Source organism: Solanum verrucosum, unplaced genomic scaffold (assembly GCF_900185275.1).
Source record: "Solanum verrucosum unplaced genomic scaffold, falcon-dt-bn FXZP01000196.1, whole genome shotgun sequence".
Lineage (NCBI taxonomy): Eukaryota > Viridiplantae > Streptophyta > Magnoliopsida > Solanales > Solanaceae > Solanum > Solanum verrucosum.
The window spans coordinates 162538-180089 of NW_026020420.1; the positions used below are offsets into that span (position 1 = coordinate 162538).

General features: G+C 34.5%; 1 protein-coding gene across 1 annotated transcript; it reads left to right on the plus strand.

Moving 5' to 3' along the window:
• Nucleotides 1-3608: 3608 nt before the first annotated feature.
• Nucleotides 3609-13817, plus strand: LOC125841093 (probable methyltransferase PMT6). Its single transcript, XM_049520101.1, has 7 exons — nt 3609-4001; nt 6098-6512; nt 6745-7034; nt 9007-9390; nt 11811-12057; nt 12145-12283; nt 13285-13817. Exons 1-7 carry the CDS (start codon nt 3800-3802, stop codon nt 13441-13443), a joined length of 1836 nt encoding a protein of 611 aa, XP_049376058.1. The 5' UTR covers nt 3609-3799; the 3' UTR covers nt 13444-13817.
• Nucleotides 13818-17552: the final 3735 nt, after the last annotated feature.

A 17552-nucleotide genomic window follows, 5' to 3' on the forward strand; every position in this document is an offset into this window, starting at 1 on the left:
GGTTCTTTATAATTGGTTATAATACATGATTTAAACCTAGAATAATTAAGTTGCCATGGTGTTGCGTTCATCCAAAGTTGCATATTTTTGGGTATTTAGGGGCCAATATACATTAATTAGGCAATTTTTTCAGTTCTTCATGTGTTTTAACCCATAAATATTTTGGTGATATAGATTCCGAATGATTTCTTTACAAAACTTTTATGGAACCTTCTGTAGAGAGTTGGGGAGCAGTACATACAATTTCATCATTTAAGAGTCATTTTTGGACATTTAGGTGCTATTTACAAAGAATACACGATTTCTTGAGTTTCTCATGTGTGTTAGCCTATGAATATTTTGATGATATGATCTCTGGACGATTTTTTTTGCGGAACCTTTACGTAAACCTTTGTAGGGAGTTGGAGGAGCAGTGTACAGTGTCATCATTTTTAGAGTCATTTTTGAGCATTTAGGGGCCAATTTACAGGAATTAGATGATTTTTCCAGTTTTTCGTGTTTGAACGCTCATGAATATTTTGGTGATATGACTTTAGGACAATTTCTGTGCGAAACATTTACAGAATCCTCTGAAGGAAATTGGTAGAATAATATGTATAGTTTCACCATTTTTAGAGTTATTTTTGGACATTTATGGGCCAATTTAAAGGAAAAAGACAATTTTTCAGTTTGTTTGTATGTGTTAGCCAATGAATAGTTTAGTGATATGACATTCGGGTAATTTCTTTGTGAAACTTTTACAGAACCCTTTGTAGGTTGTTGGGGGAGCAGTTTCACAATTTATAGAGTCATTTTGGGCATTTAAGGGTCAATTTACTAGAATTAGGTGATTTTTCTTTTATCAATTTTTCGCGTGTGTTAGCCCATAAATATTTTGGTTATATGACTTCAGGAAGACTTCTTTGCGAAACATTTACAAAACTCTCTATAGGGAGTTAGGGAGCAATACGTAAAGTCTCACCATTTTTATAGGCATTTTTAGGCATTTAGAGGTCAATTTACATGAATTAGACGGTTTTTTCATGTTTTTCATGTATAAGGGAGCAATTTGTACAGTCTTCTATATTTAGAGTAATTTTTGGGCCTTTAGGACCAATTTACAATAATTAAATGATTTTCTTAGTTTTTCGTGTGTTAGCTCATGAATATTTTGGTGATATGTCATTTGAATGATTTCTTTGTGATATCTTCACGGAACTCTTGTAGGGAGTTTGCCGAACAGTATGTATAGTCTCACTACTTTTAAAGTCATTTTGTGCATTTAGGGGCAAATTTGAATTAAGCAATTTTCTCTGTTTTCTTGTGTATTAGCCCGTGAATATTTTAGTGACATAACTTTTAGAAGATTTCTTTGCAAAAATTTTATGAAAACCTTCATATAAAGTTAGAGGAGCAGTACGTGTAGTCTCGCCATTTTTGTGAAACCTTCATATGAATTCCAGAACATTTATTTGTGAAACCTTTATGGAACCCCCATATCCATATGGAGTTGATGGAGCAATACGTATAATCTCACCATTTTTAAAGCCATTTTGGGCATTTAAGAGCCAATTCGCAAGAATTAAGAGAGTTGTCAGTTTTTCATGTATGTTAGCCCATGAATACTTTGGTGATATGACTTTCAGACGATTTCTTTGTAAAACCTTTACGAAACCCTTCCTAGGGAGTTTGGGAGCAGTATGTACATTCTCAATATTTTGAGAGTCATTTTTGGGCATTTAGGGGTAAATTTGCAGGAATTAGGTGATTTTCTTAATTTTTTCATGTGTGTCAGCTCATTAATATTTTGGTGATATGCCTTATAAATGATTTATTTGCAAAACTTTATTGGTCCTTCCATAGGGAGTTGGGGGAGCAGTACATACAAGTACTCACAATTTTAGAGTCATTTTTCGGCAGGACCAATTTATAGGACTTAAGCAATTTTTTTCTGTTTTTTTGTATGTGTGTTACTCCATGAATATTTTGCCAGTAATTGGTGGGGGTTCGTGGGTTCGGACGAAACCAAGAGCTTTTCTATAGATCATATATTTGTACTAGAAAATTAAGTACAATAACTTGTGATTCCCTAACAAAACTGATTGACGCCTCAATGATATAGAAGAAAAAGGAAATTTAGAACCCCCAAACTCCTAATACTGGATCCGCCTCTAAATTTTTGATGATATGGCTTCCATATGATTTCTTTACGAAACCTCTAGGGAACCCTTCATAGGGAGTTGGAGGAGCAATATCTACATTCTCACCATTTTTATAATTATGTTTTTTGTAAATTAATCATTCTAAGTGTGAACACTTTTTCATTTGATTACTTGAATATAAATTTGTAACTTAATAATTTGAGAAAGATAAAAGAAGTTTACTTCTTTTGGAGGCACATTGTCAAGGATAGTGAATTCAATTTTTTTTTAATACAATCTGATATTATTTGCTTTAATTAAGTTCGCACGATTTTTTTTAAAAAAAACTTACATTATTGAAAATATTTTTACACATAATATGTATTTTTATTTTTATCAATCAATATATCCGTACTTAAACACATCTCCTTGTCGAACTAAGTTTCACGTACACAAGACTTATCACTTTATGGAGTTATACATAGATCAAATAATTATGTTTTATCCAAATTATATGAGTATTTAATATTATCAAAGTATTATTGCAGATTTATTTTTTATTTATGTGTCTCTAAAGCTTTTGATAAAAAATAGATCCGTAGAATATGGAATAGGGCACTAAGATAGACACCACACCGTCACTCCAGAGTCTTCGTATTCATCTTGCTAAACTGTTAGTCGTGATATAAATTATTAAGCTAAACAATCTAAAATAAAGAGTTAATTATAACAAATACACTTGCAATATCTTGACTTTTCGAATTTTATACCTAAACTATTAGACATACGAGTTTTCTATCTGAACCATCACCAATATTTATCAACACACTTCAACTATCAATTTTTTCTTTTTGTTTTTTCTACCTGAAATATCCCCATTGTTCAAGTATGAAACACAAACAATTGATAGATAAAGTGTGTTTTTGATAAATAGATGGTCATCGTTCAAATAAGAAATTCACAACACGTGATAGCTTAGATACGACACTCGAAAACCGAGATTCTTTAAAGGCTTGCTTGGTTGAAGAATTATCCCGATATTCATAAAAATAACACTACAAGTCTACAATTCCAAAATAAGATAGTGTTTGGATTGAATTAAAAGTTGGTCAAACCTGTTTTTAAGTCAGTTTTTGACTTCTAAAAGTGTTTGACTAATATAAAATAACTTCAAATGAGTAAAAGAAAAGATTTTAAATAAGTTGGGAAGTATTTGGTAAAGTTAAAAATAACTTAAATAATTTTTAAATGACTTAAAATAAATTAAAAACCAAAAATAGTCCTCCTCTATTTTTTATTTTTGATTTAACAACTTTTTTTTTTAAGTCAATCCAAACGGACTCTAAGTTATTTCACAATTTTTTTCCAACCAAATATGAAATAAATTTATTCTAAAAATTAATCATCTCTTATTACTGTACCATATGAATTTAAAGTGTGTTTTTAATACTTAGCTCGGAAGTAAATGAATAAATAAATAAAAACTCAGAACAAGACAGAACACTCAACACTGTTCACTCTGATTCAGCTCCAAACACACACACAAAAACCTGAGATCTGTCGATCTCATGGTGTACAATGTTTTTCGATGAGCAATTCTTTTGATTTCATTCGAAAGTTGTAATCTTTTTCATATATAAGCATTATTGGATTGAAGAGAAAATTGAAAAGGGGGGAAAATGAGTGGACCTTTGATAAGTTCAAGGGCATTTGATTGGTATACAGGGCAGATGATAATTATAGCCCTTTTGGTAATGGTGGGTTCTTTTTACACTGGTACACTTTTTGGCGAAAACCCATCTCTCTATATTCATCAAGAACAGCAACAAAGTGAAAATTTCACTGTTGATTCCAACCCCATTTCTTCAGAGTCATCCTCTGGTGAGTCCTCTGTTTGTCTTTTTCAAGAATGGTAGTGTTTAGAGTGTTCTTTAGTTATAGAAAAAAGGGAGTCTTGTAGCAACGGTAAAGTTGACATCTTGCCTATGTCACACTCCTTGGAGTTGTGCCCCTTTACTGGATCCTGTATGAACATGGGATGTTTTGTGTACCGAGCTGCCCTTTTTAATTATGTCATAGAATAGTAGTAGAGTAAATTGCATATGTGTGGACTTTTTGGTAAATGAGGGTCACTAACATGTAGATTGTTGAATGTTTGATAATCAAGGAAATGGAGTTCAAGTCATGTTGCTTATGAAAGATTTTAAGTAATTTATTGTTTTTCCCAATGTAACCAAAAAAGATTGCAGCTTTTTGTTTGTTAAAAGAATTTAAAGAATGTTTGAATGGACTCCAGAATGGTAATTGGGATGGGGTAGTAATTGTTAGTGTGCGACTGTAGGAGAGATATGCTGAGAGAATTTGATTTTAGTCTATCATAAACAGCCTCTATACCTCTACGAGATAGGGGTAAAGTTTGTGTACACTCTACTCTCCAAGACACACCCGTGGGATTACATTGGGTATGTTGTTGCACTGGGGAAGCTAGTCTTTCAGAATACAAGTAGCTTTCGACTTCCCTGTGTATATGGTTGGTGGAGAGGTGGGGGATTAAAATATGAAAAAGAAATGATTTTGAGTTGCTTATGTGATTGGTAATGTTTGCTGCGAAAAAGTTGTTGAAATTTCCTTCTAGGTGGGTTAATTAGATGAAAAAATGATAACTTTCTTTGGTTATAAATGATAACTAGGCGCCGTTCTTGTTATGCTGGAGCAAGATAGAAACCCAATGGATAAAGAATGATACTTAGTATTGTTATCATTGTCTTGTAGCTTATCTATGTAACTGGGTTGTCTCAGAAGGTTTTAGTGTAAGGGCAGTGCATCTTACTTGTATCAATTTTGCCTTTCTTCGGCTTAAGATGAATCTATAGCTCCCTTGTATCTCAGAGATACTGACCCTCCTACTTGAATCTGATCTTTATGTATGCATGGGCAAACTTGTTTTTTCTCGAGGCGAATCAGTATGGGCATTGTTCTGATTACTCTTGAATGGGGCTTGTTAGAAATTATGGCATGGTTACTTAGTTAAAGCGGAGGCTTTAATCCTACCACAAGCACAAAATCCATTTGGCTAGTGCAATGGGATATAGGTCCACTGGCTTCTACTTTGTCAACTAGGTTTGGTAGAGATTTGCAACTTAGACAATGTCCGTAAGAGGAGATCTAAATGCTAGTAAAATAATGTATGTCATAATATGTCACAATGATCCCACCTAAGGTTGTAAAATGAGGATATCATCAGAACCCCTCAATTTAACCCTCTTAAGGTTCAAGCACCTGGTTCATGAACTCATAATGTCCTTGCTGTGCCCTAAGTGCAATTTTAGGTATATCAGTTTCAAGCATCCTGATTTGGCAGTATCGCGACCTTAGATCCAATTTAGGGAAATATTTATCCTATTTAATTCATCTAACAACTCCTCTATGTCATGTAGTAAACTTGTTCTCGACTGTGCGACTAATTAACTCTTAGTCCCACACATCCTTCAACAATCTTCTTTATTTTTAACCATCACTATTTATCCTCCTTGTCAACCTTACTACTCGGGAATTCCCTCAAGAAACTGAGATGCTTTCTTTCAGGGCGGTCAACATGTGTCCATCCATGTGCATTTGTGTTCTGCCTTTTCTTTACCATTGTATTTTCCTTAAATTTGTCACTCTCACCCTCGATGTCAGTTTCCCTCCGCTGCGGAGAGCAGTCCCTAATTGGTTGAACTTTGAGCTCTCAGAGTTGACTCTCTTTTCTTTGGCTGCTTTTACTGGCTTCCTGTTATCGGAATCTCTGATCCATATATTTTAATAGTAATATGCATGCAGGTAGAGAACATGAGGTGCCTATTTGTATAGAAGATTGGTTGTCTTTCGTAGAGAACATACCTTACTGTAGATTTTCTACTTTCTGCTGTACCTCTTGTTTACGGGAGATTCCCATTATTACACTTGACTTGATAAAAAAAATTATATGCATGCAGGTATTCTGAAGTTCAGGAACAAGATTGCTCTTTCTTATCGGGTGGTACCTCTCACTATCCCTGAAACTGGGATAAATGTATGTCCTCTGAAATTTAATGAGTATATCCCCTGTCATGACATTTCTTATGTTAAAGAGTTGATGCCAAAATTAGATCTTTCAAGGAAAGAAGAGCTAGAGAGGCACTGTCCTCCTCTTGACAGGCGCTTGTTTTGTTTGGTTCCACCTCCAGCTGATTATAAGATACCAATAAGGTGGCCAACTAGCAGGGACTATGTCTGGCGGAGTAATATAAACCATACACATCTTGCAGAGGTAAAAGGAGGACAAAATTGGGTACATGAGAAGGATCAGCTTTGGTGGTTTCCAGGCGGTGGAACTCATTTTAAGCATGGAGCTACAGAATATATTGAGAGGTACGCGGTCTGTTTTTCTTTCACTTCTCCTGTCCCTGTCATTATTGGAGTTGCAGCTTTTTGATTATTCCATGAAAAATGAAAATCGACACAATAAGGCTTCCCTAAAGCAATTTAATGAAGCCATTTGTACTAGATGATCCATTACACTTACTAAGAATGGTGAAAATCAATTCTTTACGCTACCATACTTCTATGTATCTGATGTACGTAATTCATTTCTTCAATGCAGATTAGGAAATATGACAACTGATGAGACAGGTGACTTGCGTGCGGCAGGGGTATATCAAGTGCTTGATGTTGGTTGTGGGGTTGCCAGTTTCTCTGCTTATCTTCTTCCACTTAACATAGAAACACTGTCTTTTGCTCCCAAAGATGGTCATGAAAATCAAATTCAATTTGCTTTGGAACGAGGAATCGGTGCTATGATATCTGCTATAGCTACAAAGCAGCTACCGTATCCAAGTAACTCTTTTGACATGGTCCATTGTTCCAGATGTCGAGTTGATTGGCATGAGAATGGTGAGTATTTCTTTCATTAAACATGCGAACCCTGTATACTTAAATGTTATTGACCTAGATCATTAAATAAGGAAACTGTATCTAATTATTTGGCTTTCTACATCATATATGTTAATAGTACATAAATTTGCAAATTTCAATGAATTTAATGCTGTGTTAGAATCTACAGGCCTTAGATATCCTCCATAATAGACTTGTTCCACCGGCTTGATCATCAAGGAGATAATAGCTTATTCTTTTTATATCAAGTAAACTTTACTCAAGACACTCTCGTGTCAACTAAACTGTTATAGCTGAGTTTCGAAGTATGAATATGACTCTGGTTCTCTAAGGTATTTGAAGGAGATTATCTAAGGTAGTCTTTTCATTATATGCTACCCATGCATGCAGCAGCGGAGACAAGAATTTTACTAAGGGATGTCAAAATATAAAAAAAATAGACACACATAAAAGTTAAGGGAGTCATCTTCACCAGAAAATATACTGTTTAGTTGGGTCAAAATTTCAGTTTTATGTATATATACTATTTAGCCATATAGTATATATACATAAAACTAAAATTTTGACAGTTAAACAGTATAATTTTCTAGCGAAGGTGGCTCCGCCACTGCATGCATGTCATGTAAATACACTATTATTGTAATTGAAGGAGATTATCTAAGGTACTCTTTTCATTATATGCTACCCATGCATGTAGCGGCGGAGACAAGAATTTTACTAAGGAGTGTCAAAATATAAAAAAAATAGACACACGTAAAAGTTAAGGGAGTCACCTTCGACAGAAAATATACTGTTTAGTTGGGTCAAAATTTCAGTTTTATGTATATGTACTGTTTAGCATACAGTATATATACATAAAACTAAAATTTTGACAAATAAACAGTATAATTTTCTAGCGAAGGTGGCTCCGCCACTGCATGCATGCAGCGGCGGAGACAAGAATTTTACTAAGAGGTGTCAAAATATAAAAAAAATAGACAGACGTAAAAGTTAAGGGAGTCACCTTCGCCAAAAAATATACCGTTTAGTTGGGTCAAAATTTAAGTTTTATGTATATATACTGTCTAGCCATATAGTATATATACATAAAACTAAAATTTTGACAGTTAAGCAATATAATTTTCTAGCAAAGGTGGCTCCGCCACTGCATGCATGTCATGTGTTTAGTTGGGTCAAAATTTAAGTTTTATGTATATATACTGTCTAGCCATATAGTATATATACATAAAACTAAAATTTTGACAGTTAAGCAGTATAATTTTCTAGCAAAGGCGGCTCCGCCACTACATGCATGTCATGTAAATACACTATTATTGTAATTGAAGGAGATTATCTAAGGTAGTCTTTTCATTATATGCTACACATGCATGCAGCGGCGGAGACAAGAATTTTACTAAGGGGTGTCAAAATATTAAAAAAAAAGACAGACGTAAAAGTTAAGGGAGTCGCCTTCGCCAGAAAATATACTGTTTAGTTGGGTCAAAATTTAAGTTTTATGTATATATACTGTTTAGCCATATAGTATATATACATAAAACTAAAATTTTGACTGTATAATTTTCTGACGAAGGTGGCTCCGCCAATGGAGGCATGTCATGTAAATACACTATTATTGTAATTGAAGGAGATTGTCTAAGGTAGTCTTTAAATTATATGCTACCCATGCATGCAGCGGTGGAGACAAGAATTTTACCAAGGGGTGTCAAAATATTAAAAAAAATAGACAGACATAAAAGTTAAGGGAGTCACCTTCACCAGAAAATATACTGTTTAGTTGGGTCAAAATTTTAGTTTTATCTTTTATGTATATTTATGGTTTAGCCATATAGTATATATACATAAAACTAAAATTTTGATAGTTAAACAGTATAATTTTCTGGCGAAGGTGGCTCCGCCACTGCATGCATGTCATTAAATACACTATTATTGTTTTACAATGCTAAAATGCATTTTTCATAATGGTGTGCTGCAGATGGTATTCTACTCAAAGAGCTGAATCGGATATTAAGACCAAATGGATATTTTATCTATTCAGCTCCTCCTGCCTATAGAAAGGATAAGGATTTTCCGGAGATATGGGACAAACTAGTAAAGCTGACTTCTGGAATGTGCTGGAAGCTTATTGCACAGAAAGTTCAGACTGCAATATGGGTTAAGCAAGAAAATAATTCATGTCTTCAGCATAATGCTCAGGAGAAACTTGTAAACTTATGTGATTCTAAGGATGATTTGAAGCCGTCATGGAAAACACCTTTGAGGAACTGTGTTACCCTTAGTGACACTTCATCTTCTTTGAAGAAACTACCTCCTCGACCACAACGTCTTTCAGAGTATTCACAAAGTCTCAGTCGGATAGGTTTGTCAATTCTCATCCTTGGTTTAGTTGTGTTCATGAATTGTCATCTCTTACTCTGAAATCAATTGTAGCGAATATATTCCTCATGCTCATTCACATGGTAAAGAAATTAGATAATCTATAGTGTTGTAAGTTTGATTTTTCAAGAAAATCCGCTTAGATTGTCTAAGATAAGGTGAAGAATTTGCATGATCTGCTATATGCTGTAACTATTCCAGTTGTCCAACTATGTTTTATTTGTCCTCATTATTGTTTATCATTATCTTGTTCTTCAATTTTTTTACTACCGTTGTTTCTTTTACTTTGGCTATCTTTACTACTTTTGCTGTCATTCAATACTTTCTTTTTTTCCAATAATCAGTCAACAAGTTTGCTTTTGTGGTTCCTTTTCATTTCTCTCAAACTGTTAGTGTTATTTTTTTCTCAGCTGTTAATGTTACTTCTTCTTTTTTTAATCGGTTTCTCAACGGCTAGTGTTATTATCACCTCTAAGATATCATTTCTGGCCTAAAATGCTAATATTATGCTTGATGATAATTGAGACTGTTGCTCCATTCAGTGGTGGAATCAGGGCAAGGGGGTTCATTCGTTTATACAAGGTTAAAATTATTTTTTACGTATATATTGGAGATGTTGAATCCGCTTGGCTTCTTCATGTATTTACTTCATCATATTTTTGAACCTCCTTAATGAGAATCACCGACTCCATTTGACACAGAAAATACCGGTTTGTTCATCTGCACCGTAAAAGAGCTAAGCCCGGAAGTCACGGAGCTCTCTTCTCTTTCAATGGCAGCAGCTAGTTGAAGTTCAGTGTCAGCCGGATTTCTAAGCACTAGTCTTTCCTTCTCACTTTCTAACTCATAGAAAGAAATAGAGTCAACCCATGCGCCTTTTGCGGGGTGAGCAAAAATCCTTTCCCTGGATCCTGGTATGAACTCAATCCGTCCCATTCGGTGAAGCAATCTTGGACCCTCTTGGCTGCGTTGTGCTTGGATGCACTAGTCTTCCACGCCAGCGATGAGCTGAAACCTGCCCCCATTCGGTGGTTCATGTGCCACCACAATGGCATAGCATCAAAAGAGTGACCGGAACCTGACCCTGACCAGCTCGTAAGTAGCATTGCACTGCTGGTCGGCACAACGGAGCATCAAAAGCAAGTCTTTTTAATTGCCCCGCTGACCTTTTCTAAAAGTACTTTGGATCGGAATCTGGTTGTAAAGTAAAGAAGGGTGGTGCGCTTACGAATTCGATTTATTTTGATAGAAAGAAAAATCAGAATTGGTCCTGGGTCATCGTTTTTCAACTATCCGCTGTTAAATCTGGTCTAGCCAGCGGACAATTGAAAAACAATACGACCCAGGACCAATTCTGGTTCTTTCTATCAAAATAAATCAAATTCGAAAGCGCACCACCATTCTTTACTTTACAACCAGCCTCCGACCCAAGGTGTTTTTAAAAAAGGTTAGAGGGGAAATAAAAAAGACTTGCTTTTGATGCCCCGCTGTGCCGACCCACAACAGGATGCTACTTACGAGCTGGTCAGGGACAGGTTCCTGTCACTCTTTCGATGCTATGCCATTGTGGTGGGCTGGTGGCAAGGGAACCGCCGAATGGGGATAGTTTTCATCTCATCGCTAGCATGTGAAAGACTAGTGCATCCAAGCACAACGCAGCCAAGAGGGTCCAAGATTGATTCATCACTCCAGAGGTTGTTCCCATCATTGAAGTCAGGGTGTAGGACTGAGCCTTCCAAATGAGAAAGAAGAAAAGTGCTTAGTTTCATTGGAAAAACCAATGCAGATATCATATTGACTCTCTCATCCTACTTCTAAAGATAGATAGAAAAGGGTTGGAGAGAATTTCAGAAAGTCATTCTCTCCTTTCTAAAGCTGCGCAAGGTGGCCCCCAGAACAAAGCCCACCCCTCTTTTCCCCCTTTAATGAAGGACCCTCGCGTTGCTTCCTATCCATTTGTGGGTGGTCTGGACCCGGTTTTTTTTCAATTTTGAGATTCAACCAACGGAAAAATTCGTAGCCCAGGTGACTCACAGCCTCCCTCTCGCCCAAATAAATGGGATGAATTGGAATGGCTTAACTTACTCCCCATACGAGATCGGAAAGGAAGCTAGCGAACCTAGGGTCACCAGCTTTTGGTCTGAATACAGATATAACGAATATCTTTGTAGATGATCCTTCTAGTAGAGGGGGATTCTAACAACCTTTGGTTCAAAGAGAAAAGGAAACGAAACAATAAAGGTTCACTTTCATTGGTGCTACCCCCTACACGTATATTGGGGTGAGAGTGGAATACGACACATGTTCCTTTGGGGGTTTTGAATAAGGAAGCTTTACGGAGATTATCATTTCATTTTTTAGGAAGTCTCATATGTCTGACATGCTCAAATCAATTTCTTGCAGGTATTGATCGTGAAAAATTCTTGGCTGATACAATCTATTGGCAAGATCAAGTTCGCCATTACTGGAGACTGATGAATGTTGAGGAGAAAGAAATACGTAATGTAATGGACATGAGTGCTTCCCTAGGTGGATTTGCTGTTGGTTTAAATACATGGCCTGTCTGGGTGATGAATGTAGTTCCTATAACCATGAATGACACCCTGTCTGCTGTTTACGGCAGGGGTCTTACAGGCGTTTTTCATGACTGGTAGGCTATTAACTTAGTTTACTTACCTATAAGCACTAACTGATTTACAAAGGCTAGGCCTAACAAATATCTTGGTCGAATTTGTAGGTGTGAGTCATTCTCCACATATCCTCGCACTTATGATTTGTTGCATGCCAATCATCTTCTTTCTCACTACAAAAATCGTGAAGAAGGTTGTTTAATTGAAGATATCATGCTGGAGATGGACCGTATTCTACGACCTCAGGTAAGGAGTTTCATTTTGATTTGATGCGTGAGAGACTAAATATTTAATCAATTGATTAACTGAAAGCATCTGCAAGATTGATTTTTTACATTTGACAGTTTAGAATAAGCGTATTAGCTTGATATATGACATATGTTAAAGAGAGAACTCCTCAGAAAAGGAATCATTTAGTTTCTCGTATATTTAATATATTTATTTGAATCAGTTGTCAAGGTACAATATCCTATTTTACAACAGCATAGTACCTCAGTACCTCAGTGTAATCCCACAAGTGGGGTCTGGGAAGGATAGGATGTACATAGGCCTTACCCCTACCTTTGTAAGGTAGAGAGTTGTTTCTGATAGACCCTTGGCTCGAAAGAAAGAAAAGAATTCGAAACATGGTAGCAAGAAAATATGACAGCAAAATAGCACGGTACAAAGCAAATGAAGAAAAGGAATAGTCAAAGATAGTAATACACATTGAAAATATGATCCTTGATCTCCAATTCTCCTCGTGAAGATGGAACTAGAAATGCATTGGTTTCCCAAGCATAACTTAGACATTCTGCTACTTGTTCTCAAGTTCCTTTATTAAAGAAAAACAACTTGTTCTCAAGTTCTACACTGACAATTTCTTGACAGAGTTTTAATTAACATAACGCGACTACCAATTTTCTTTGAGCTTAGTTTGTTGGACGAGAGTTTGTGTGATCATTCATATAAATCATCTTTTAGAGGTGCAAAAGGATGTTCCTTTGTAAGGTGGGGTTTTACAATGAACAATTTCGATCGGTGGAAATGTGACAAAATCAGAAAGTTTCTTATTGACTAATTTATGCTGAGAAAAATGGCCTACCTTATGCTACATATATATGTCGACTGAATTGAGCTAAACAAGATCCAGCTTGGATATACGTTTAGCGATTGTGACATGTGAAATCCCATTGTGAATATTCATTTATGCTTGTGTCCTGAAGTTTCAAATGCGAACCAATCTAAGGTTGTCAAGTGACATGCAGGGATTTATCATTATCAGAGATGAAGAGCCCATCATATCAAGAATACAAGCTCTTGCTCCTAAGTTTCTCTGGGATGTCGAACTTCATTTTCTAGAGAACCATCAGAGAAAGACGGAGCCGGTCTTATTTTGCAGGAAAAAGTTTTGGGCTATTGCCTGAGGTAGTTTTGCCCGTGATTGCTAGTCGAAAGGCAAATGTTACTATCTTCTGGATTGTTCTAAATGTCCCTTATGCAACTACGGGAACTTCTGATGGTTCACTTCTATCTTTTCCTACAGCTCACGACTAACCTTGAACCGGCCAATCCCACATGGATGTAGAAGCCCACGAGTCATGAACTTCTTTACCTTGAGTAGAAGCAATGACGGTATCTGAGGGATAAACATATTCATTATATTTGTGTAACTTATTTGTTGAATGGTAAATTCATTTATGTTTCATAGTTAATGTTTTCGGTTTTATCAGTTTGCAGGAAAGCCAATATGTAGTTCTTAACTTTGTAATTGTTGTATACATGATAGAACAAATTCATTACTGTAACATAAAGAACTGAGTTTTGTCACAGCTCTTCATTTTCCTATATTGTTTCGGACTCTTCAAAATTGTCGACATGTGCGTGTCATATCTTCTAAAAGTAGTGTATTTTTAAAAGATACGATAACATTTTTGGAGAGTCTGACCAACACTGAATTAATTGTTCCTTCTCAATGCTATTATTGCCAAGAGTTGGTATCCATTAAATTTCTCATTTGTTGCATTTTCAACTAGGACATAAAGTAATATATATATTCATGCTTTGTCTCTCAATTAATACCTCTCTCTTTCACATCACATCAGCAACTAACTTCCAGGACTTTAGGTTGCTTTTGAAATGAAAAAAGGTGAAAAAGTTGTGTGTTTCTTTGTTGATAGTAATTGAAATTAGATACCGCGAGAATTCATATAGCGGACTTTAACTTATTTAGAATTGAGAAGTAGTAGTTGTTACTTAGCCGGTTAGCGCGTACCTTGACTGGTTTATTAGATACATGTTGTCTTTTCACCAATATAATGTGTAGACATCACCCTTTCTAGACTTCACTTGTGAAATTTTTCTCGATATGTTATAATTAAGTTTTAAAAAAAGTAAAATGACCTCCACTTCATAGCATCCATGAAGATAGCAACAACTAATTACTATTAAAGTACTGTATTTTAAAGTTCCTAACAAATAGTGCCAATATATAGGGACAAGATTTTTAAAACAAGGAAAAGAACATTAATGATAAATGAAGCTATTGACATGACAAGACTACCCCATACTGGTGAGTCATTGACCCACTCTCTTCACACATCTTAACTCTCCTTGTCTCCTAGCGTTCGAAATTCTTTCGTCGAAAAATTATACTCTATATAAATAAAATAAAAATATAATTAATTACATATACACCATGATCAATTGGCTTTTTTTAAAAAAAAAAAAATAGTATAGATAAAATAATTATCTAAGTCATGAGATCATATCAAACTACATTAACATATTTAGTGTAATTTCATAAAGCGTGCCTACGCGACCTTATTCATGTCTTGAGAAGGTAGAAATATTATTTCTGATAAAACCACAACTCAAATAAAGCAATAACATAAATTAAGTATGGAAAACAGTATTGAAACAATGAATAAGAAGAATAACAACAAACAAATAATATAATAATCAAAACTAAGGAGATAATAAAAGCAAAGAATAAAATAATATTGATATGTAACTAGACAACATGTGACTGCCTACTAAGTACTAAGTTTCTATATATCCTAATCCTTGACCTATAATTTTTTTCTATATAAAATCATGTCGTCGATAAGTTACAGATGTATCATGTATTGTCTAGTTCTCTCCAAAAACTACTATAGTATTATTCCATTACAAGTCCTCTACTCCACAAGCGACACCTATACTATTATAAATTATTTTAAGTCACAAGTTCAAATCGAATTATATATGACGTTATACCATTATTTGAATCTTCTTATATAAATTTTTGACTCCGACTCCGATGGCCCCACTTCTCTACACCTTATCTCTTTGCCAGAGTCTGCTACTTCCTTCTGCTAGAATACCTATGGTCCCTTTGACTCTATCACTTTATAATATATTGGCTAAATAATTTCTTTTTTTCACTCTATATTATAGTAGCAAAGAAACTAGTCCTGCTATTTTGTTTCTGGTTTTTAAGGTTACCTTTCTTTAGATCTTTTATTGGCTCTTCTTCATTACCCCTCCGTCCTGTTTTATGTGATATTATTTAACTTAACACGATGTCTAAGGAAAAAATGAATTTTTTTGAAATTTGTAATCTAAAACAATTCTTAGATATTTCTATTTCAATAAATCATTTCGCTAAGATTAAATTATTTTTAATTGTGATAAAAATAATATTCTTTTTGGATCGGACTAATTATGGTGGGGTGGGGGTGGGGGGGGGGGGTTGGGAGTTGCTCGTGTGCATGCAGGCACATGAGTACGTACAAATAACCAGTAGAAGTACTTGGTACTATTTTATATCTCTTCTATGATATATCAACATCATATATGTATGGGCCTTAGTAGTAGGTAATAGACAAAACAAGGCCCATTTGATAACAATTTTGAAATAAAATACGAGATTATTTAATTGAGAAAATCATAAAAATATCGGTGCTTTGAGCCCTAACCACCTATCATAGCGATAGTTTACCTAAAAAACTTGTGATACTAGTACTGCATATCGATCAGCTTTGTATCGTATGTTCTCTTTATATCGACCTGATGTGTAAATCGAGCGAATATATACAATGACTACGAAGCGAATCGATACAAATCTATATATGCAAACATATACAAATCGACAGATAAAATCCAAACTTTCACTATATATTATAATTTTTGTAAACGCTTACTACTTTGGGTATATACATGACATATGTTTGCCTATTAGATAATTTACCCTATTTTATTTCACATTTGGTTATAAATATTAGTTTGTCCTATGAACTATTATGTATTGAAATGATGGAATTAGCTATCTCATATTAGAAAATAATATAGTTATAGTCTCATGAAAAATCCTTGTCTAGCGCACTATCCCATTCCGCTATTTGTTAGAGAACATCATCCGCCTTTGTTTGAGAATGTTTTAATCTCTCAACGTGGGACTTTTTCAACGTCAAATTTAATCGGACATCAATATAAATACAACACCCCGAGGAAAAAGCATAAAAAAAAGTGCCAAATTACAGTTACCACTTGCAGGCACACATTATGGTGCTTCCTGCTATCCATTCCATAAGTACACTGACATGAATTTCCTCTTTAACATATCTTATTTGAAAATAAAATAAAATATTTAAATTTATTATATATATATATATATATATATATATCTTTTCCCGACCACCTTTTCATAGTATAATTTTTCGATAAAACAAATTCATACGAACTCTTTTCAATACCCTAGCTCCACCCTATTGACAAGCATATTTCTTTTTCATACCAAGAGTATCAGTATAATTTTTTTAAGTTGCTTATTCTTAGACCTTTAGCGCTGCTATTTGATTGTTTCTATCGCTTCAGTTATCTTATTATCTTATTGTTATTGTCCGCTATTATTTCTATCATCTTTCGGAAACAACCTCCATATACTATAACAAAATAGAAACAAAATAATTTACATACGCACTACTCTTCCCGAACCCTACATGTAAGATTACATTGTGTTTGTTGTTGAGTAAACTGTTTGAATAGTCAATTTAGTAGTTAACATATTCTGCAAAAAGAGAAGGAAAGATAGTTGAACAAGTTAAAAAGAGAGGCAAAAGGAATAATAATAAGGTGAGGGAAGACTGATAGAAATCAGACATATTATTTTTATCACAATAAGAACATATTATTCATCCCTTATCTTTTCCTTCAAATCAAAACCCCAAAAAGGGTGATTTTTAATTAGTCAATTCACTAATTTTAAGCCACACCTTATTGTAATAAAAAATTATTATCACTAGTGTAATTTTAGGTTACACCCACTACATCAGAAATGATCTTTAATGACAATAATTTAATTATCGTTAAATATATTATTATTTTTCTAGCAATTACCATTCTTTATAAATGTGTTTTTATCTGGTGTCTCATACCTACATTAAAATTTGATTTATACTGAAAAATCTACATTAAGAATAAAGCGTTTTCTAACAAAAACGACTTCATACCTAAAGAAATTCGAACTCAAAATCTCTGATTGACGAAGAAATAC